Genomic DNA, 24,132 nt, shown 5'->3' on the forward strand with positions numbered 1-24,132 from the left:
TGTGTTTCGTTTTAGTTTTAATGTGGATATGCCTTAAAATTATTACCTTGAAAATCACACAATATGATGTGACATACTTTGACTATAACTGTATATATTTATAAAAGATTTGAAAATAATTTGACTTTAGAACACAGCAGAATGCTGTAGACTCCAATTTGGCTAACATTATTTGGTAAGAGGTTTAACCCTGACTTCAAATAAAATCAATATTATGGAAAATATGGTAACCTAAAAGAAGTTGTATAATTCTTGTCGAGCAAATTTACGCAAAATCACATAAAATTTTCTGCATTCGGCACGAGTTAATGAACAAATTTCAATTTTCACTTTCATTGCCGAACGTTGCCGAGACTTTAAAAGCGTACAAAAAGTTCTACTTTCTTCGAAAATTCAAAGTAAACACCCATTTAATAACTATTTATACACATAAATGATGATAGGAGGGCATTTGTGATAAATAGATATCGAATACTTTCTAATCAAATCGTTACTTATGCTAATATTGTGATTTTGTTTCACCCTGAACGTATACAAGTAAACATATTTCGTTCACAAGTCTTTAAAGATATTTGGATAATACATATTTGGGAGCCTGCCATGTAACGGTATAATTTCTCATACAAAAACAACATTTATTTTTATTATATTTGAAGTGTTTCTTACAAGAAAGTAACACAAAATAAGTGAAAATACAAAGTGCGAAATCTGACTTTTGGCCAGTAAAATGGGCTGTTTGACCTATAGTGCAATGTTAAAGAAGTTATGACTGTTTCTTTGCACGTAGTTTTTACAGAATTCGACTTATCTCTGGAACCGTTAGTCAAAAAAAATCTGAAAAACACACTGTTTGCAAAAGTGTCCGGTTCCACTCAGATTTCGCCATATACATATTTTCTTCCAGGTACTTAAAGATTGTGGTTCATAACTACAGGAACAATATTTTATCATACAGAAAATAGTAGGTGTCCATGTGTATGTACGATGTCCCTATATACATTTTTCTGTCACTGTGGATAATCCTCATTCGGGTGTTTTTAATTACACAATACCCCTGTGGGTAAGTGTAAACGTTTAACAAATTATTTAATTGAAAACAACAAACGAATATTTCATTAACACCCAAAATTGCAATGCTTTTGTTTAAATTTTAATATTTAATTTCTGAAGTGAAACTCAAATATGTGTTTAATAAAACGCAAAATTTAATTTAAAACACTGAATCTGCATTGTTAACCCAAACCTCATCCTTACCTTTAACTTACATTTATTTTCATTTTCATCTTTTTTCATGCTCTTTAAATATGCAGAATACATCAACACCCACCGGGACAACACCACCACCACATCAGTTGTCGGTTACGTGGGCAACACCACCGTGCGGTTCAAATAGTAAAGAATTTAAAGGAAAGCCTGGTACACCCCTGCCCGGAGCCATTTCAGCAGGAGCTGTAGCACCAGCATCAGGTGTTGAATTGAGTTCAACGAAATAGTCCAACGAAAGAGGTAAGACAAAGATGAACAGGCACAATAACATAAAAGAGAATATTTAACTTGAAAACAAAAGAAAGATTCAAAGAGGTACGGGATAAAAAAAGGCGATAATGAATGCAGGAAAAAAACACACACCAACAATGAAATACCATCATGAATAAGCCTCCAAGGCACTACCTACGACCAACCAAAGGAAAGTCTGACGTACTGACTGCAGTGATATGAATATTTAATGAAAGTCAGCTGTTCAGACTATTATCTGTGAAACGGAGGTAGTTTTTTCGTTGTTGCTGTAGGTTAAGTGTTAATTTCATAGGTTAAAACTGGAATTTGGGATGAAATTAACAAAATAAATACATCAGTGGGACTATAAGAAAAAAGATAATTTAGCTTAAAGACTGTTTAATTTGTAATTAACTTTTTACACCCATTTAAGGGAGGGGCGAAACATTTTGTGGTCAGCCTTTAAAAACTTCGAATGCTAAATTCCGTTGAAAATGATGGCAAGAAATTTTAAAACACCAAAATTGATCGGAAGTGTTTTCTGCAAGGAGATTTTCTGTAAACTAACTCCAATTAGAATCTTCTATATATTTTTAATCTTATACAATTGTTCCTTTGTCAATAATGTAAAAGACAACACAAAATTGTCCATAGAATTTTTCAATGTCCTTTTATAAGAAAACCTAATTTTGCGGGATAATGCGGTCATATTTTACATTCACTTAAGTTCTGAGTTGGATACAACTGAACGCACTTTTCTACAAAATTCCTATATTTGAATAGGTTAGATTACATCCCAAAATTTTTCGCAACAAAAAAAAGTTAAAACAAGTAAGAACGGAGTTTAGTTCGGTCGGGGACGAACTTTTTACATCCTCCGCCACAAACCATATTGAAGTTACAAGGAACAATTAGTCCTTTCGTTTATGAAAGTATGAACTAAACTTATCCTCCTATTCCTTGCAGGAACAGAATATCTTGACTGATAATACTCCCTTTAAAGAGCACATATGGGGTGTCATCGTCATTCTTTCTATAAAAAAGGATGATGTTAGTTACTACGCTTATAACTCAAGAACGGCTGAACAGATTTTGACAATTCGCACCAATTCGGAACGGTCTCATGGCAAAAAAGGATAAAACCTAAAAAAAATCGCGAAAATTTGCAAAAATATTTTTTCAAGAAAGTCAATTTTTCCAGAAATTTCTATCGAGCTTCGCGTTTTGAGTATATATTTGTTTGGCGAAAGTTTTTGGCGAAGATTGTACATGCACCAACTGTGAGGCTCCATTGTACGCCTCTATTCTGTCAATTTTTGAAAGTTGTATAGAATTTTTTATTCCGAATCAAATCGATTTTCATTTGTTTTCAAGCGTCTTTTTAGGAAATTAACAGTGAAAAGGGGTTAAAAGGATTCGGTCAGATTCCGATTGAAAAGATGAAAATGACAACGCTGAAAGTGGTTTCCATAGTTTTGAGGAAAAAGGTACAAATCCACAAAATGTGTGGGTTATTTGAAAAATCAAGAGCTCCGAGGTAATTTTATTGAAAGTGAGGTTATGGCATATCAGTATACCTTTAAACTGTAAGTAAAAACATATTGGAAAGATCAACTTCTGATTTATGCGGTATAAAATTTAAGCTGTATATTGATACTGTTCAGATCCTGTCATGATACTAAAACATGATGTCCCCACTGAAAAGGCGTATGAATTCAATCAGTTTAGTTCCCGCAGAGCTGGAAGGCAATTACAAATGGCCAAATACATACATATGTACACTGGTACTGTTGGTACTCTGTATGTCTGTAGATCGAAAAAGGATGATATTCAAATTTTAAAGAAAAAAACAAGAAATCCGAGGTACTGGATATTTTTGTTCTAATTATTTGACAAATATTCTTTATCAGGCGACATACGAGTAAGTAGGTAAATACTTATTAAACGTTAATTAGTTTGTGATATTAATTTGACTATGTTATTCACGTCGGAAGTAAATATAGGGTGACGAAGTAATAGACAACAGTTACCAGAGCCATTGCATCTAATTCCAAACTTGCAATGCAAGTAGAATTCGGGAGATCACGTTAAACAGAGAAAACAGAAAAAAAGGAGATAACGATCGGATCCCTCTGCTCAAAATATGTTAATTGATTAAAAAGCAAATTTATAAAAGCACTATATTCAGCATTAAATTCAAATTCCTACGATGGCATTCCTTCCTTCATGTTCAATTACTTGAGTGAAATATCGTGTTCAGTGGTGAAAACAAGAATTGCAGAAAACCATCCATTATGAAACAAATAGGGGCTTTATGATATTATATTGCTCAACTGTGCTACCAAATATTTTTATTTACATCGCAAAACGTGTTATTTGCTTAAAAATATATCTTAGTCCCGATTTACAGTTGCCTAATTTGTTCGGGGCTATTGTCAGTTTATAGGAGAGAGAGAGAGAGAGTCGAGGAAAATAGAAACACTTTGCCTCTTAGTACTTTCTCTCTTCGTCAAACTGACAATTGCCTAATGTGCATCTTCTTCAAAGATCGTCCTTAACAGTTCAAAACAAAGAAATGTATCGGTTGGAAATTAATTAGTGAGACAATTGTGGTTGTTTCTACAACCTTACCCAAAGACTTGACCGCGGCCACTTTTTATTTATGTTACATCTACAAAACTACTAAACCGATTTTTCTAAAATTTTCAGGGAATGTCCCCAGATGAAAATATGATACATATTTCCTTGAATTTCGAAGTGGGCAGGGTATTTCCAGATATTAAAAAACCCTATATCTTTATGAATAAAATCAAATGCCGTCATAACCCAACTTAGCTTTTTATGGATAAAAATTTTATCACGCCCACCTTTTTCAACTGAACCCACTTTCCGGAAATTGTCAGGGAATGTACAGATTTTATTGAATTCCAGAGGGGGCGGGATAACTCCCCTATGCGATATTTTAAAAAACGCTATTTTTGCAAAACTACGCATGTATCGGTCAAAAATTTATGGACTAATTTACAATCTAGGTACATCTTTGGGGCCTAAAGATCCGACCAAGCCTGTTTTTTTTAATATGTTATATCACCAATACTATTGAAAAGCTTCCATTAAGTATGCAGCAAAAGCTCATTGATTACCGTTGTTATGTTTATTTTATGAATTTCCCCACGCCTTTCTTTTAAACGCTATATCTATAAGTCAAACTTATGATAATATAGGTTTCAGCATAAATTTTGGGAGGCATTGGGGTTGTGTGTACCCTATTTACATATTTGTAGCCAAAATAGCGGGCCACACCCACTTTTTAAATACTTTATATCGTAAAAAGTGATGATCACTCCCACTATTTTCAAAACATTTTTTTTTTTTCAAAACTACTGAACCAAATTTCATGCAATTTTCACAATGTTCCGTGTCCAAAATGCTATAAATTTGTAGACAATTTCGTTTGCTTTATAATCGCTATATTTGGTATACTTATGAGTGCATCGGCTTGCAAATAAATTTTCTACAGAGCGGCTGTTGCGCTCCCGGTCAAGAAAAACGATATATTTACAAATTTCCTTAAATGGTGAGGTTCAACGGCCCATCAGCCGTGAAAAACTAACTTTTAACTTAACTTTTATAATTAGATCGCTTTAGGATAAAGACAGGGGACATGGACGATAATAAATCCTAAACAGCATCAATGGGCGAACAAATCCGACAAAGTCTGTAAGAGAAATTTAAAATCCTCCTCGGTTTGGCAATTTACCAAAGAAGTTAGGTAGAAAATACCTATTTTTGAATTGTCAAGCATAAAGTTTATGGACTTTATGCTTGACAATTCAAAAGCTCATTACGACGGGCCAGCAACGCGGACCGGGGTCTGCTAGTCCTGGATATATATGAACAGCTTTTTTTGTGAGTAAGTTTTTATCATCCGGGAACACAACATTCCAATTGACAAATAATTCGATAGAAAAATATGACTAAAATCATCAAAAATTTAAATCGGATGTGGGGACAAAACCAAACATGTGGCCCTATACTGACTGTCTGATTTTTTTGCAAGGAATGTAATAATAATATTTAATCTATATAATCAGTTGAGAACGTTGGACCGATTTGGTTATTTTTTTAATGTTCCTCATAATTTTTTTTAATGTTCGTCATAACCCAACGTATGTTTTTATGCATAGAAAATTTGACCACGCCCACTTTTTATTTTCAATTTTAATCTTTTCTACAAAAACTACTGAAATGACTTTCCTATAATTGTCATGGAATGTATAGGGATGGCCCCGGTTTAAAATGGGCTACAAATTTTGTTGAATTTTGGAGGAGGTGGGATACTTCCACTATACCCTTTTTATACCCTACAACACTATGTGGGGAGGGTATTATAAGTTGGTTTTGGCCAAAAAGTTTGTAACGCATCGAAATAATGGTCGTAGACCCATACCTATATATACCAAAATGAATGTCTCGACGAGGTGAGTCGACCTGGCTATGTGTGTCCGTCCGTCTGTCCATCTAAACCTTGTAATCACGCTACAGATCTCAATTTGATCGGATCGTCACGAAATTTTGAGGGTTAATGGGGTCACACAGATGAAGAAGCCTATTGCAAAAAACTTATTTGGCGAAAAAGACAACGTTTTTTCCTAAGCGAATATCTCAGCTTCAATATGGAGTATACCAAAAGCAGAACCTGGCCATGAAAGTAGAAAAAAAAGCAAAGACTGACAATGAAAGTAAAAAATCCCATCATTACAATGATGTAAAGCAGGTTGGCGTAGGTATCCAAATAACTGAGATATCGCAATAGTCGGTAATACATCCCATTTTTCCACTTTTTTGGAAATCACGCTGCAGATCTCAATTTTGGTCGGATCGTCACGAAATTTTGAGGGTTAATGGGGGTCACACAGATGAAGAAGCCTATTGATTTTGGTGATGGTCGGATAATATTTAGGGGTCGTAATGGGCAAAAAACTTATTTGGCGAAAAAGACAACGTTTTTTCCTAAGCGAATATCTCAGCTTCAATATGGGGTATACCAAAAGCAGAACCTGGCCATGAAAGTAGAAAATATCGCCTTTCTAATGATGTAATGTAGGTTCTCGTAGGTGATCAAACAACGAATATATCGCAATAGCCGCTAATAGAACCCAACTTTTTATTTTTGCGATTTCAATATAATGACGAATATCACAGCTTCGGTTGGGGATCTTCCAAAAGCAAAGTCTGACAATGAAAAGTAAAAAATCCCATCATTACAATGATGTAAAGCAGGTTGGCGTAGGTATCCAAATAACTGAAATATCGCAATAGTCGGTAATACATCCCATTTTTCCACTTTTTTGGAAATCACGCTACAGGTCGCAATTTAATTGGATCGTCACGAAATGTTGGGTGTTATTGGGTGTCCCACAGAGGAAAAAACCTTTTGATTTTTGATAATGGTCGGATATTATTCAGGGGTCGGAATCTGACAAAAAAATATTTGGAAAAAAGACCAACGATTTATTTCAAAGTTAATATATCCCTTTTGTAGGAGGTATATCGAAAGCAAAACCTGGCAAGGAAAGTAGAAAATATCACCTTTACAACGATGTGAAGTAGGTGTCATAGGTGGTCAAACAACAGAGATATCGCAATAGTCGGTAATGCATCCCTTTTTCCATTATTGTGCAATCACACTACGAAATTTTGATCGAATCCTTACGAAATTTTGCGGGTCGATGGGGTCTAACAGAGAAAGAAGCCTATTGATGGTTGGCATACATCCCACTTTTCCATTTTTTATTTGGGTTGTACTGTCGATGCACTTAATGAAGACATTCAGAGCAAAGACGCTAAGCTATCCCAATTTTAATATTTGAATTTTATTAGTCAAAAGCTTATGAACAGGGGTAGTGGTGTTTTGTTTGTTTTAAATGCTATATTTAAAATAATTACGAATGTATAGTTTAGAAATTAATTTGCGAGACTTATCTACTTTTTTAGGACCAAATGACTTGAGCACGCCCACTTTTTAAAATATGTTACATCTACAAAACTACTGAACCGATTTTCCCGACATTTTCAGGGAATGTAGAGGGATGGCCACCGGTGGAAATAGGATGCATATTTTTTAGAATTGCAAAGATGGCGGGGTACTTCCCTTTGCCATATTTAAAAAAAAAAAAACCATTTATGAATAAAAATCAAATGCCGACATAACCCAACTTAGGTTTTTATGGAAAGAAAATTTTACTGCGCTCACTTTTTATACCCTCCACCATAAGATGGGGGTATATAAAGTTTGTCATTCCATTTGTAGCTACTCGAAATAATCATTGTAGACCCCACAAACTATATATATTCTTGATCAGCGTGCAATTCTACATCGATATAGCCATGTCCGTCCGTCTGTCCGTCTGTGGAAATCACTCTAGCGTCCGAACGGCCTGAAGTAGGTGGATGAAATTTTGGTAGAATTTATTATATGTACGTAGGACTTTTGGTATTGAAAGCAGGATATTTAGGTCCACGTTTTCGTATAGCCCCCATACAAAGTGACGCGTCGTCGTTTTAAGGAATTTTTAAGATATTTGTCCCATTTTACCACCGAATTGGTTGTAAATTGGCATTTTGTGTCTCCAAAAGCTAAAAAACATTTCAACCAAAGTTTGTTTATATAGGTCCACGTTTTGGTATATCCCCCATATAACACCCCATATATAGTACGCATCACTTTAAGATATTTTGAATGTATTAGTCTCATTTGACCACAGGATCAGTTGTAACTTTGTATTTTGTGTTTCCAGAGTCTAAGACGCATTTCTACCCTAAAATGTTTATATAGGTCCACGTTTTTAAATAGCCCCCATAGGACGACATCTCCGATTTTCGGTATTTTAAAGTATTATCCTACCAAAATGGCTGCAATTTGATATTTAGTACTGATTTGGGATACAAAACTTTCTCCCAGAAATTTATCGGTATCAGTTCGCGTTTTGAACAGTACATCCAAATTTTCGGTATTTTGAAGGGTTTAGCCTCATTATAACACCGAGGTGGCTGAAATTTGGTACTAAGTCTTCGTTGAGGGTATAAAACAATCCACCTGAAATTTATCGGTATCGGTCCACGTTTTGATGTACACCCCATAGAACGGTACATCCAAATTGTCGGTATTTTGAAGGTTTTAGCCTCATTATTCCACCAAAGTGGCTGAAATTTGGTATTTAGTCTTTTTTGGCTACAAAAATTTCCTTCACATATTGATCTGTATTCAGAAATTTGGTATTCAGTGTTAGCTGGGGTGCATGCTTGCATATAGCCCTCATAGAACGGTACCTCCCGATTTTCGGTATGTTTGAATGTTGTGTGCTCAATATCCCATCGACATTACTGACATTTGCTAGTTAGACTTCGTTGGGGGTGTAAAACTTTCCAATTTAAATTTGTCGGTATAAGACCACGCCTTCATATAGCCCCCATAGAATAGTACCTCCCGTTTTTTTGTATTTTGGAGGTCGTGGCCTCAATTCCCCACCGAAATAGCTGATATTTGGTATTAAGTCTTTGAAGGGGTATGAAACGTCCTCAGATAGCCCCCATAGGGCGGTACCTCCCGATTTTTTGAAAGTTGTGGCCTTTATATACCATCGATATGACTGAAATTTAGTATTTAAAGCTCCATGGGTGTACAAAATATTGCAGAAGAAATCAGCATGTCTTCAAATAGCCTCCCTAGAAGGGTACTTCCCGATTTCAGTCTCCGTTGGTGGTATAAAACTTTCCACCTGAAATTTTGCGGTATTGTTCCATGCTTTTATATAGTCCCCATAGAAAGGTCGCTCCCAATTTTCGGTATTTTAAAAGTTTTAGCCACATTATTCAACGGGAATAACTGAAGTTTGGTATTTAGTCTTCGCTGGAGTTACGATATAGCCTCCATAGAACGGTGCTCCCGACGTTGTTAACTATCCAAATCCAGAATATCCAGGGTTAGGTTTAGTCGGTATTGCACAATTTCGCTCAATTCGGAAAATTGTAAATATTGGTACATGTTTTGGAAAAAAAAAATAACAACGATGTCGCCCCATATAAGCTATTTTGAAGGAAGTATTATCAGTTGGGATATATGTACTACTCCTCCAATAAAGGAAAAGTTTAGTACTTTCATAAACGAAATTAAACTACTTGTTTCTATTCACTTCAATACAGTTCGTGGTGGAGGGTATAAAAAGTTTGGTCCGGCCGAACTTAACTCCGTTCGTACTTGTTTCCTACTGTGCTTTTGTTAAAGTGTGTTACATCCAAACTACTAAATCAATGAATTTTAACGTTCTCATATGTAAACGAACTCGTTCCATCAGTCTGCTATCCACAGCCTATCGACAGGTCAGTTAGCTCTAAGCTATGCTCCTTCCTCGCCTTGCAGTGAAAATGTCTTCTTGTGGTTATTTTAATTCTTACATTTAAAACTCAACCTTTTAATGCATAAAATTATTTTATACTTCTTTAGTAAAACTTGCCCAAAATCCGACATTACATATCCCCTTTCTTTAGAATCAAATTCACTGCTAATTGATATTCCCTTATCACAACTTATCAAAGACTGTTATTGAAATCATTTTTGTGGGTTTAAATTAGGTATCATTTTACTCGTACATTAATACGTTGACACTTATTGCCAATCAATTGCAGTTAAAGCAACTGTAACGTTTCAATATAATCCGATTTGTGTTAATTTTTCCCTTTTTTTCGCAATTCTTTTGAAATTTTATATTGTCACCATTAATGCTGTGTGTATTATATTTCCGTTTCCTTTGTAATCACCCACATCACCGCTACCGTCATCATCATTGTCAACATCGCAACGGTAACACAACCCACCCGCCTGACAATGAACTCGACTACATGGATCCGGTGAACAATTGATTCAACCGTTGACAATGACAACAACTACAACCAACACCCACATCAATGGAAACGAAGCAGGTCACCAGAAGAAAAACCAACCGAGTTCACATTAAGTTATGCTGCCAGTAATCTTGCTAGTCCTGTAACCGAAGCTTTTATAGGTGAGTATTAGCAGTTAACAAAAAAAAAAAAAAAAAAAAAAACAATAAAATGGTTACTAAAATTTACGAACTGTCAGTATTTTATAGAGAATTTCTTGGAATATCGTTAAAAGAATAAATAGACTTTCAACATGGCTGTAACAGTTGGGAGTTTTCAAGCCAAGAGCTTGTATATCAATTATCACAATCTAATTCATGAAAATGAATTTACATTAAAGGAAATTAGGTTTACACACTTTGTCATATTGTTATACTATATAACATTGATATTTTTCCCAGTTTTTCCAATTTGTTCATGATCATTTTGTATACCCTCATCCTATAAGCTAACGAAGCAATATATACTCGTACGTTGATATGATAAAATATGTGGTTAATCGAAATAATGATTTTGAACCCTAAGCATCCGTTTCAGACAATTTCGAGCCGACTCAGCCGTCTGTCTGTCTGGCTGATTGGTGCATACGAATTCTCTATAGCGGATCAACAATAGAGTCCAAACTATGCAGCTCGTAATATTTTGTCCAAATTTAAATCAAAAGTTCAAAATTCTTTCGTTAAAACTGTGCGCATGAAAATTCTCGAAGTGAGTTACAAAATTGGTACAATCTTCGCTGCATTTTGTCCATGCTGCTAAAACCAGTAGGCCTATTCTGTAACTTTTAAATACTATCGATAGTTTTTAATTTTCTTTTGTTATTGTAACAACAACAAGATAAACAAAAAATATAGCAAAAAATCTCCGGTCATTAAGCTCGACTCCAACGAGAAATTAATTAAAATAAATATTATTGGGTGCCAACGTGGTGCAATGGTATGCACACCCGCCTTGCACGCTGAATGTCGTGGGTTCGATTCCCCGGCCAGGCAAACATCAAAATTTTAAACGTTGGCAAAATACCCCTCAGTAATGTTGGCGACATTTTCTGAGTATTTCAGCCATGTAAAACTTCTCTACAAGTGGTGTCTTAGGACACGCCGTTCGGACTCGGCAATAAATTGTAGGTCCCATATCATTGAGCTAATATGAATCGGGCTGCACTCATTGATATGAGAGAAGTCTCCCTTGTCCCGTATGGGATGTTTGTGGAACAATTATATAATATTAAAAAGATCTTCACCCTAATAAGCAAATTTTTCAAATAAATGAAATTTTTGAAAAATAAACAATGAGTAAATTTGTTAAAAACACTGTGCAACACGAAAATTATTAACCATATTCTGACACCGCAGCGTGATAGAAGACCAAAAAGTAGAAGACACGTGTCTCGCCGTTTTTCCCTATCTCATCAACTTTCGCAGTTTTTAGGCCTCCAAAAGTTTGAGGCTTTGATGTAAAAAGGGGTCATTTTTCAAGACTATATCTTTCCAAACCTGAGCAGGGGGAATGTTAAAAATAATTTAATTGTTCGTGAATTTCAGCTCTGAGAATCATTCCTAGAATCTTCATATGTTCTAGAAAGTTGTTTATTGAAATCTTAGGTACATTTTTGTAGTTGACGGTATCCTTAATTTTTGGGCGGTTGGGTATCTTAGGACCAGAATCGGAGAAAAAAATGTAAAAATTAAATATTTTCAAAAGTTTTTTGCTATTTTCAAGTTTAAGAACCGTTCATAGACATTCCGCATGTTCCAGAAAGTTGTTCATTTATGTCTTTGGTACATTATTGCAGTTGGTTGTTTTCTTGAATATTGAACGGTTTAGTATCTGTGGTCCAGAGCCAGAGAAAACATGATAAAAATCTCATTTGCTTTCTTATTTTGACCTTTAAGAACCGTCTATACAGAGTTCACATGTTCTAGAAAGATGTTTATTGGGATCTGAGGTACGTTTTTGTAGTTGGTTGTTTGCTTCAAATTTGATCGGCTTGATAGCTGCAGATCAAAACCCGAGAACATTTTTTAAAAGAAATTTGACCTTGGCGATTTTGACCTTGCATATGAAGTTTGATAGATTATATGTGTTCACAATTTTTGTTCCTTAAGAAAAGGTCTACAACTCTGAGACAAATTCGAAGTTCCTAACGTTTTGAAAAATTACCCCTTTTTACATCAAAGCCTCAAACCTTTGGAGGCCTAAAAACTGCGAAAGTTAATGAGATAGGGAAAAACGGCGAGACACGTGTCTTCTATTTTTTGGTCTTCTATCACGCTGAGGTGTCAGAATATGGTTAATAATTTTCGTGTTGCACAGTGTTTTTAACAAATTTATTCATTTTTTATTTTTCAAAAATTTTAATATTAATTTTAATTAATTTCTCGTTGGAGTCGAGCTTAATGACCGGAGACTTTCTGCTATATCTTTTGTTTATCTTGTTGTTACAATAACAAAAGAAAATTAAAAACTATCGATAGTATTTAAAAGTTACAGAATAGGCCTACTGGTTTTAAACTGCACTTCCGCTTAAATTTTAAATTTTGTGCAGTGGAGGTACCCGAAAGTGTTGTCAGATATAGACCTTTTTGGAACTTGATTTTTACAATGTGCAAAGTTTCGGGCAAATTGGTGCGTGAGATAAGGTGTTTTTGAGCTTTGAGGCCATTATCTCAGGAAGGGCAGCATGGACAAAATGCATCGAAGATTGTACCAATTTTGTGGTTGAAACAACAATATATACTTTCAGATTTTTAAAATACACTATTTTGTTCTTAGAATATGATTGCTCCTACAATATCTCTTCTCTTCGGGCAAATCAATTTTTATCAATAATTGTACTCTTCACTTTTCTTCATTTTTTTTTTTTTTTTTTGTATTAAACTACGATTAATTACAAAAGTTTTAAGTCCTATTTGGTAATGGGATTCCAGTGATTACTATTTTACTTATTTTTTAAAATTAGTCAATACAATTTTTATTTAATACTAGTGTGACACATTTGTTATTTTAACAAAATAAAAAAAAAATTAACATTTGTTTTGCTGTTTCATTTATGAATTTATCTTGAGCATCTTAAAAACTGCTTGATTTTTCGATTTCGAAAATGGTTCAGCAATTATTGTACCAGCATTAGTAGGTATTGCTGAATGCAGTTTTTTTGTGCCCGCGATAGGTTTAGCCACTGCATATTTTAAATTCAAATCCCCTTTCATATTTAAATAATCATCTTTTTAAGAAAATATCACTTTAATATTTGGTAGATTATTTTACTGGGATGCCCATTCAAATAATTTCCGATCTGTGGTTATTTTATAATTAATTTAGTTAGTTTATTGTCCGGCTGCTACAATAAGTGCAATAATCGAAAAATGATGCAGTTTTTAAGATGCTAAAGATAATTTCCTAAATAAAACAACAAACCAAATCTTTATAAATGGAATATTTCTATATTGGGAAAATTTCACCAAAGCCCACTGCGCAAAATTTTTTTCTATTTTTTATTAAATAGCTAAAAAAAACAAAAAATACAAAAAAAAAAGATTTTTTCTATCTGGACCAATATTAGAAAAGTTATGAGTATTTCCTCGCCTATAATTTTTAAAGCATTAGACTTTTTCAAACCGTTACTAAAAAAAATCTGAAAATGTACTGTAATGTTTTGCTGATGAGCAGCATCACCACAGCAAAAAATCCCCCATAGGCCCCTGTTTTGGTATAGCTCCATTATAACTGTACAGCCACATTTGAGGTATTTTGAGATTTTTAGCTACATTTTTAGACCGGATTAGCAGCAGTTTGGCATTTGGGGTTAATAGTTTTCAGTAAACTTTCCCCCTAAAAATGTTGTACACATGTCCATGTTTTGGTATAGGTCCAATATAACGCAACCACCCGATATGTGTGACTGTATGTATACTTGATTGACATGATGAACTAGATTGGCAATCTTCGTTCGCTACTCGTTCCTTCGTTGACCGTTCGGTCGCTCACTAATTTTAGTTCATACACTCTTTTTCAATGAATTGTTCAATTAAACTAGGAAGTTCGTGAACTAAATAACTCTAAATGTTATGTCGAGGAAAAGTCGTGTAGAGTACTATTTTATACTTGTTTTAATTCCCCTCAGCAATATGCTAGGATGGTACTATAAGTCGGTTTTGGGTCAAATGTTTATAACAAATCGCCTTAGTAGACGTAGCCCCCCCTTGTTATGTGTATACCAAAATGAATGTCTCGAGGAGCTGAGTCGATCTGAAAGGAGTACGATAATTCCTTTTCAATTTTGCTTTGAAGATATCTCCAGGAGTTGAATTTGTTCGTCTGTCCATCTAAACCTTGTAATCATGCTACAGGTCGAATAAAAACAATTTTCAAATATTTTTCATATTCTTTATCGACCCACATTAATAAACCGTCATACACTTGTTTTCATTTGATTGTTTTGCGGTATACATACGTTTGTTGTAAATCGAATTGCCATTTTTTAATTAAATCAAATCTTATAATGCCAAATGTGAAAAAAAAACAGAAACTTTAATAAGCAACATGTGTTACCTTCTGTCTACGGGGTGGATTGATTTCTAACGAAAAACAACATATCGGTACATGTCTGTTGTCATCTCTAAATACTTTAATTAGTTATATTGTTTGCAAGTGGCAGTTCGAAAAAATAACGTTCTGAAAAACTGGTATAATGAAAGGATCCCAACGCTCGCGCAAAACCGAAGGTCGTGAAGGTTGTCAAAAAAGGACGTTGTGCCTGAAAACATTGATGCCGTGCGTGAACTGATAATGCAAGATCGTTATGTGACATACCGCCATATAGAGGCAACCTTGGGCACGTCTTCCACCAGCTTACATTCGATATTGCATAAACAATATCGTTGGATCCAGCACGAGTAAACCATCGCTCAAAAAACTCTTGTCGATTGATTCAAAGAAATTTTAAAAAAATAAGATCGCGGTGCTTTTTTAGACGTTTATAAAATCGTCACAGGTGAGGAAATTTGGATCTAAGTGTATGAACCTGAAACAAAACAGTAATCGACCGTATGGGCCTACGAACACGAAAATTGTTCATGGGAGAAACACTTCGAAGCAAATGGTCACCTGTTTCTTCGGCAAAATTGGTCTATTCCGTTTAAGCAACGTACGACAGTCAATTTTGAGTGGTGCACAAAAATTTGTTTGTCTGAAGTCTTCGGAGAAATTCGAAAAAACGAACAAGAGAAGACGAATCATTGTGCACCATGTCACACATCTATTCAAACCAGATCCTTTGTGACCAGGCAAAACGTGGAATTGAAGGGCCATTCACCGTAAAGTAATGACTTGGCACCCAATTACATCTTTTTATTCAAGAACAAGTTAGAACGGCGTTTAGTTCGACCGGGCCGAACTTGTTATACCCTCCACCACTAGTTGTATTGAAATAAAATGAAACATAAAGTTTTCTTTCGTTTAAGAAGAAGACTAAGTAACAAATTTCAGCAAATTCAAAATACCGAAATTCGGGATGTACGTGGACCTATACCGACAAATTTAGAAGGGAAAGTTGAATAACCCCAACGAAGACTAAAAACCAAATTTCAGCCAATTTGATGGATCATTGTGGTCACAGGCTTTAAAATACTGAAAATTAGGAGGTACCGTGCTTTGGGGGCTATATTAAGGCGTAAACCGGTACCAAAAAAATGACAAAATACCAAATTTCAGCCATTTCGGAGGAATATTGAGGCCACAACCTGCAAAATACCGAAAGTGGGAGGTATTGTTCTATGGCGGCTATATGGCGTGGACATAAACAGACAGATTTCATATGGAAAGTTTTATTTCCCCAAACGAACACTAAGTACCCAATTTCAGCCATTTCGGAGGAATATTGATGCCACAACTTTCAAAATACCGAATATCGGGAGGTATTGTTGTATGGGGGTATATGAAGCCGTGGACCTATACTGAAAAAATATTTTATACCCCCAACGAAGACTTAGTGCCAAATTTCAACCATTTCGGAGGAATGTTGAGGCCACAACCTTCAAAATACCGAAAGTCAGGAGGTATTGTCCTATGGGGGCTATATGACCTATACCGACAAATTTCATATGGAAAGTTTTGTACCCCCAACGAAGACTAAATTCCAAATTTCAACAATTTCGGTGCAATATTGATGCCACAAACTTCGAAATACCACCAATCCGGAGGTACCGTTCTATGGGGGCTATATGATAGCGTGGACGTATACCGACAAATTTCATATGGACATTTTTGTACCCCAAATGAAGACTAAATATCAAATTTCAACAATTTCGGTGGAATATTGATGCCACAAGCTTTAATATGCCGCCAATCAGGAGGTATTGTCCTATGGGGCTATATGAAGGCGTGGACCTATACCGACAAATTTCACATGGAAAGTTTTGTACCCCCAACGAAGACTAAATTCCAAATTTCAACAATTTCTGTGGAATATTGATGCCACAAACTTCAAAGGCGTGGACGTGTACCGACAAAATTCTCGGGAAAAGTTGTATACCCATGAAGAATAAGTACCAAATTTCAGCGATTTCGGACTAATATTGAGGCCACAACCTTCAAAATACCGAAAATATACTGACAAAATTCTGGGGGAATGTTTCATACCCCCAACAAAGACTAGGCACCAAATTTCAGCCATTTCGGAGGAATATTGATGCCACAAACTTCAAAATACCGAAAATCGGCAGGTATTGTTCTATGGGGGCTATATGAAGGTGTGGACCTATACCGACAAAATTCTGGGGGGAAGGTTTTGTAGCCCTAACGAAGACTAAGTACCAACTTTCAGCCATTTCGGTGTGATAATGAAACTAAAACCTTCAGAATACCGAAAATCGGGTGGTACCGTTCTATGGGGGCTATATCAAAACGTGGACCGATATAGCCCATTTGCAATACCAAACATCCTAGGGGTAATGGAAACTTCTATACCAAATTATAAAGCTCTATCTTAAAAATTGCGAGCTGTATCTTGAATTCAACATATGGACGCACAGACGACTTAGAATTTTACCCTGATCAAGAATATACTAGAGTTGGGCAATCTCGTTCAATTGAACGATCCGGATCACTATCTCGTTCAATGGACACCGGTAATTTCTTTCACAAAACTGCGTATACTTAATTTCACACGTTGATTTTTATGATGTTACTCATTCGTCTTTGAACGAGGACAGTGATCCGGATCGTTCAATTGAACGAGATTGCCCAACTCTAGAATATACATAGGGTATCCGATGACTATTTCGATGTGTTACAAACGGAATGACAAATTTAATTTACCCATCCATATTATGGTGGAGGGTATAAAAAAGCCATGATCATCTATTTTCTTCGCCAGAAGATGCTGTTGAAGCGTTCACAACCATATTTTGGAGGCGTCTCATTCAGAGTGGGAAAAGTGCTTCAACAATAGATTTGAGAGCAATGCAAAGGGTAAAAAACCATGCTTTAGAAAGCAACGTCCGCGGTTATGTCTTCAAGTTTTTGGGGGCCCATAACCGCAGAAGGTTAAATGATATTGAAAAACGCCGAGGCACATATCTATTTTTGGACTTTTATCGCGGTTTGGTGTCAGAATATGGTTAATTTTACACGGAATGTAATAAACTATTGAAAGTGTAGAGAGCAAAAATTTAGCCCAACTAGATCTGCTAAACAAGTGAGCAAAGGCTATAGTCGGGACGGGCCGACCATGTGATACCCTACACCACTACCCCTGTGCATAAGCTTTTCACTGGTAAACATTTATTTTAGGGAACATAATCCGACTACCAACAAACATATTTTGGTTTTTAATCAAAAAAAGATGCCTCTTTCTCTCTGGGACCCCCATAAGCAACCAAAATTTCGTGACCATCCGATCAAAATTTCGACCTGTAGAATGGAAGAATTGGATGCATTACCGACTATTGTGGTATATCCCTTGTTTGACTACCTTCGCCAACCTACTTTACACCAATGTACAGTTAATATTTTTTTCTTCCATTGACAGGCTTTGCCTACTAGAAATCGATACATTCACAAAGAATAAAATTTTGAATTTGTCTTCACATGAGTTTTTCCCATTCCAACCCCTAAATATTATCCGACTATCACCAAAATCAATAGGCATCTTCCTCTGTGAAGCCCCAATCAACCCCCAAAAATTCGTGACTATCCGATCAAAATTCCAACCTGTAGCGTGATTACAAAAAATGAAAAAATTGGATATATTATATTTTATAATATATTTTGCGATATCTCGGTTGTTTGCCCACTTATGCCAACATACTTTGTGTCAATATAAAGCACATATTTTCTTCTTCCATTGGCGGGCTTTCCTTTTGGAATATTCCTACTAGAAGCGGAAATATTAACATAAGAAAAAAACGTTGACTTTTCTCCACATAAGCTTTTCGCTTATTCCGACTCCTGAATATTATCCGGCCATCACCAAACTAAATAGGCTTCTTCCTCTGTGGGACCCGCATCAACTCCCAAAAAATTCGTGACGATCCGATCAAAATTGCGACCTGTAGCGTGATTACAAAAAAATCGGAAAATGGGATGCATTACCGACTATTGCGATATCTCTGTTGTTTGAGCAGCTAGGACAACCTACTTTACATCATTGTAAAGGTGATATTTTCTACTTTCCTTGTCAGGTTTTGCTTTTGATACACCTCTTAAAGAAACAGATATATTGGCTTTGAAATAAAACTTTGACCACTCTCCAAATAAGTTTTTGCCCATTCCGACCCCTGAATATTACCCGACCATCATTAAAGTCAGTAGGGTTCTTCCTCTGTGGGACCCCCATTAACCCCCAAAATTTCGTGACGATCCGATCAAAATTGCGATCTGTAGCGTGATTACAAAAAAATCGGAAATTGGGATGCATTATCGACTATTGCCATATCTCTGCTATTTGACCACCTATTACAACCTCATTTACATCGTTGTAAAGGTGATATTTTCTTCTTTCCTTGCCAGGTTTTGCTTTTCATATACCTCTTAAAGAAACAGAGATATTGGCTTTGAAATAAAACGTTGACCTTTCTCTAGATAAGTGTTTTCCCATTCCGACCCCTAAATATTATCCGACCATCACCAAAATCAATAGGATTTTTCCTCTGTGAGACCCCCATTAACCCTCAAAATTTCGTGACGATTCGATCAAAATTGGGACCTGTAGCGTGATTTAAAAAAAAATGGATAAATGGGATGTATTACCGACTATTGCGATATCTCCGTTATTTGGTTATCTACGCCGACCTAGTTTGCATCATTGTAAAGACGGGATCATATACCTTCATAGTCAGACTTTGCTTTTGGAAAGTTTTCAACCAAAGCTGTGATATTCGTCATTATAATTAAAATCGCAAAAATGAAAATTGGGGGTTTATTTGCTAGTATTGTGATATCTTCGTTGTTTGATAACCTACGAGCACTAACTTTACATCATTAGAAAGGTGATATTTTCTACTTTCATTGTCAGGTTTTGCTTTTGGTATACCCCGTATGGAAGCTGAGATATTGGCTTTGGGAAAAAACCTTGTCTTTTTATCCACCTAAGTTTTTTGCCCTTTCCGACCCCTAAATATTATCCGACCATCGCCAAAATCAATAGGCTTCTTCCCCTCCGGGACCCCCATCAACATCCAAAATTTCGTGACGATCCGATCAAAATTGCGACCTGTAGCGTGATTACAAGGTTTAGATGGACAGACGGACAGACGGACAGACGGACGGACGGACGGACTGACGGACGGACACACATAGCCAGATCGACTCAGCTCGTCGAGACATTCATTTTAGTATATATAAGTATGGGTCTGCGACCATTATTTCGATGCGTTACAAACTTTTTGGCCAAAACCAACTTATAATACCCTCCCCACATAGTGGTGTAGGGTATAAATACCATAAATAGGAATACTAGTCAAACATCCACCAATCTCGGTGAAACAGAAATGTCCAACTTCTCGAATTTTGTGTCCACATTGTGTTTAACGGTAAGTCATTAGCTTTAAGAGTATGTGTATGTGTTGGCATTGAGATACACGTATTACCTCAAATAAGTGGTGGAACTTGTGTGTATTTGACAAAAAGCATAACTAAAATTCGTTATTTGTACACAAGCATATGTATGTATGTATATTTCTCACCACTCAAATCTATTGCCAGTATATATAGCTAAAATAAAATTTGATTTGCAGACAAAAAATGGAAGGGGGACCAGACTAAACTAACATAAAAATCCTATTTGCTTTTCCTTGAATGTCACGTATTTAGCAGACATTAAAATGTAACACATGAATGCAACATTTTGAATCGTTCTTTCCACTAATGGCAGACAAATAATACCAAGAAAACGAATACAACCGAAATGGAATGGCGATAAAAAAGAAGACGCCTAAAGGAATTCAAATCCATTGGATATTCAAAGCAATCTCATGAGAAAAAAAAAAAGCAAAACGGAAAATCACAATCATTTGCATGTTTTAATGGCAACAGACCCAAATCCACACAAAAAACTGATACATATATACAAAGCAAATGCAAAAATTAAATATGTTCTGAACCATAACCGAAATTACAGTAATTTCTTTTTGTGTTCTTATTTTGTTACAGCTGTGCATTCAACTTCAAACAGTTATTTTCTAATGGCGAATTTCATTCATTTATTTTGTTTCTTCTTCTTTATAGATTTTCCTCTTCAAAGTCCTGGCTTCAGTATTCACACTGCTAATACGGATAATAACGATGAAGACAATGACGAAGATATTGACGATGAAGAAGACTATTCAGTGTCCGTGTCAGCTATAATGCAAAGACGTGCCAGTGTACGTGGCTATCGCAGGAAAAGCAGCAGTCGCAATTCACGCAGAGCTTCCAGTCCAATGGATCACGTTTTGGATAATGCTGAGCGTAGACGCTCCAGCGTTTATACAACAAGTTCAGGTATGACAAAAGAAAAGTGTCCTACAAAGTAGATATAAGATAAAAACAAAGCAGCAATAAAATTGTAAGAGGAGATACATGCAAAAGAAACACGTAACAAATTCAACTATTTTGTATTAAAGTGGCTATTAAATTTGGCCATCTATCTTTTACGAGGTAACAAAATGCTAAATGAATTTAAAAGATGATGGACTTTTTAGATCGAATAGTCTTTCAATAATTTTTAAATATAACAGACACATTAAAAAGTTTGTATTCAAACTTATCAATGTTTGGAGCTAGATTCCAATTTGTTGTAAACGTTGTAATGTGTTTCCATAATGGACGTCGCCGGCACACAGTGATTCAAAACTTGATTTTACTTACTAAGTAAGTCCTAATTTTAACATTTGTCCAATATGTCGAACTAAGAAAAGATTCACTAATTCACTTTTATAATTTGAAATGCTGTTTACTATATCGAAGCCTTGTCCTACCATTTCAGGATGTACAGCGATGCGGCCCGTATTTATACGTCTTTTTAGCGGATTGATCATCGTTGTATAACCGATACAGCTCATACGACGTTGATATTCACCGCCAACGCATATTGAACCGTAAATCTCTCGAAGAATTTTTCTCTCAAATACACCAACCACTGCTTTATCAATTTGCGCAAGTACCCAGGCTTCGGAACCATACATTAGCACGGGTAGTATCAATATTTTGTAAAGTGATATTTTTATTTGACGAGGCGGTTTTGTTTTAAAACTGCTTACTTAGGCCAATACTATTCTTCTTATTTCACAACTGATGTTGTTTATCCGAGTTCTGTGGACGCACTGCGCGTTGACAATATCAACTAGGTCTTGTCGCCGTTCACTTTAGCAGCTGCTCTTTCAACTTTGTTAGATGTATCAGTTACTTCTTTTACTAAACGACGCATGATGACAATGTCTTCGGTATAAGCATGTAACATGTGGCTATTGGTGTATATTGTGTCCTTTCTTTTGACATTTGCATTGCGTATAACCTTTTCCTGCAGAATGTTGAAGTGGTCACACAAAAGGCTATTTCCTTTAGGCTAAACTTTTCGGAGAGTTTTTTTCTATTTTAATTGCTTTGTAGTCGACAAAAAGATAATAAGTGTGGATCTGCATCTCTTGGATCCTCTCCAGGTTTAGCCACAAGGTAAATATCAGATCAGTGGTAGTTATGCTGGTCTAAAGCCGCATTGGTATTGTCCAATAATTTCACAGACCATAGGCTTTAATTTCCCAGACACAACCTTATATGCATAGGGATTGGACTTATGCCCCTGTATTATGAGCACACAGCCTTATCTCCTTCCGATCGTTTCGTACGCGTTCTTCCTGCTGCTGCATCAGCGTATCGCCTCCGGTTTTGAACAGCTCGGCTGGTAAGCTACCGCCTCTTGCTACTTTGTTATTCTTTAGCCGGTTCAGTGCTGTCTTTGGCAGGGTTTCGGAGTCGGAGTCTACGAGTCAGAGTCGAACAATTTTGCTGGAGTCGGAGTCTGAGTCGAAAAAAATAACTCGACTCCGGGCAATTTTTTTCTACAATATAAAAATATAATATTAAATTCAGGACACCAATTATTTTCAAAAATCATTATTTATTTTAAAGGAAAGCTAAAAAACATATAAGCAAACGGTATACCATACAAATTCAGAGAACGATTCACATGATATTTACTGTTATTTGAAGTCTGGTTTTTTCATATATGTATATTTTGATTACAAATTGCATATCCAGAATATTTTTGGTCCAATTGATCCTTTATTTTTGTTGCAAGAAAAAATTATGTTCTATGACAATCGAATTATAATTGGACATTTAACGTCTTTTATATAAGTCTTCTGTCAGAAGATCTACTGGCCTTCTCACAAAAGTCTACTGATCTTCTGATCTTGTCTTTTGTTAGATGTCACCTTGCCTTTTATTAAAGGACTCATATGAAGAACATTGTGGTCGCTATGGGAAATCTTACTGATTTCACTATGACATAAAATGGAAATCAATGTCTGGGGGTAGAAATTCATGTTTGGAATGAAAGCCCCTATTAAATATATTAAGAATTCCAAAAGATCCATAGAAGAAGCTTCTGAGTTATGACGTAAAGATTGTTTTATTGACCCCCAATAATGCTTGATTAAGTAGCTTTATATCTTTGTTTGGCGAGATTGTTTCATAATTTTGAGATGAAATGTTTTCAAATAAATGGAATGAAGAATCTTTTAGTAGATTATTTTGTTCTTTTAGCTCAGTTTCTTCCAAGTTCTTTTTGTTCTTGAATTGAAAAATAAACACAAGATCAGATTTTCTACATAAAAAAAATCTACAGAAATGTTCTTCCGAAAATGTTGGTATGGACATCAAAATCGATCGATTTTAAGGGGTTATGTCCACTTACAAATTATACAAAGTGAACATTTTTTTATTTGTTTTTTTTTTTTTACCTTGTTAAGGCAAAGGTCATTTATAGTGATATTTAATTAGTTCTCTTTCGAGTTGAGCTGTTTAGAGCTAAGAGATACATTGTAAAATTAGGAGTCTACCGAAGTCCCATGCATCCAACCATTTTGCTACGTTTCACGGGTGGTTAGGCCGATCTTCAGGCATATTATTTTATTTGTTTATTTTAAAGAACAGGGAGAAAGGCTATGTTGCAAAAATTTGGAGTCGATTGGACAAAAATTAGCTGAGATA

The 24,132-nt window shown here is 35.5% G+C and overlaps 2 protein-coding genes across 2 annotated transcripts in view; both read left to right on the forward strand.

Annotated features, from left to right (window-relative positions):
* Positions 1 to 21,214, forward strand: part of LOC141402519 (uncharacterized) — a 177,546-nt gene extending 156,332 nt beyond the window's left edge. The window contains exons 2-4 of the mRNA XM_073983998.1: positions 1,311 to 1,506; positions 10,480 to 10,562; positions 21,169 to 21,214. Of these exons, the coding sequence (XP_073840099.1) occupies positions 1,311 to 1,493 (183 nt within the window). The 3' untranslated portion in view covers positions 1,494 to 1,506; positions 10,480 to 10,562; positions 21,169 to 21,214. The remainder of the gene's footprint in view (positions 1 to 1,310; positions 1,507 to 10,479; positions 10,563 to 21,168) is intronic.
* Tmc (Transmembrane channel-like) overlaps positions 21,190 to 24,132 on the forward strand; it is a 168,071-nt gene continuing 165,128 nt past the window's right edge. Inside the window, exon 1 of the mRNA XM_073983995.1 lies at positions 21,190 to 21,423. Coding sequence (XP_073840096.1) covers positions 21,288 to 21,423 — 136 coding nt within the window. The 5' untranslated portion in view covers positions 21,190 to 21,287. The remainder of the gene's footprint in view (positions 21,424 to 24,132) is intronic.

This window comes from Musca autumnalis, unplaced genomic scaffold, assembly GCF_047663935.1.
Source record: "Musca autumnalis isolate F117 unplaced genomic scaffold, ASM4766393v1 scaffold_4, whole genome shotgun sequence".
Lineage (NCBI taxonomy): Eukaryota > Metazoa > Arthropoda > Insecta > Diptera > Muscidae > Musca > Musca autumnalis.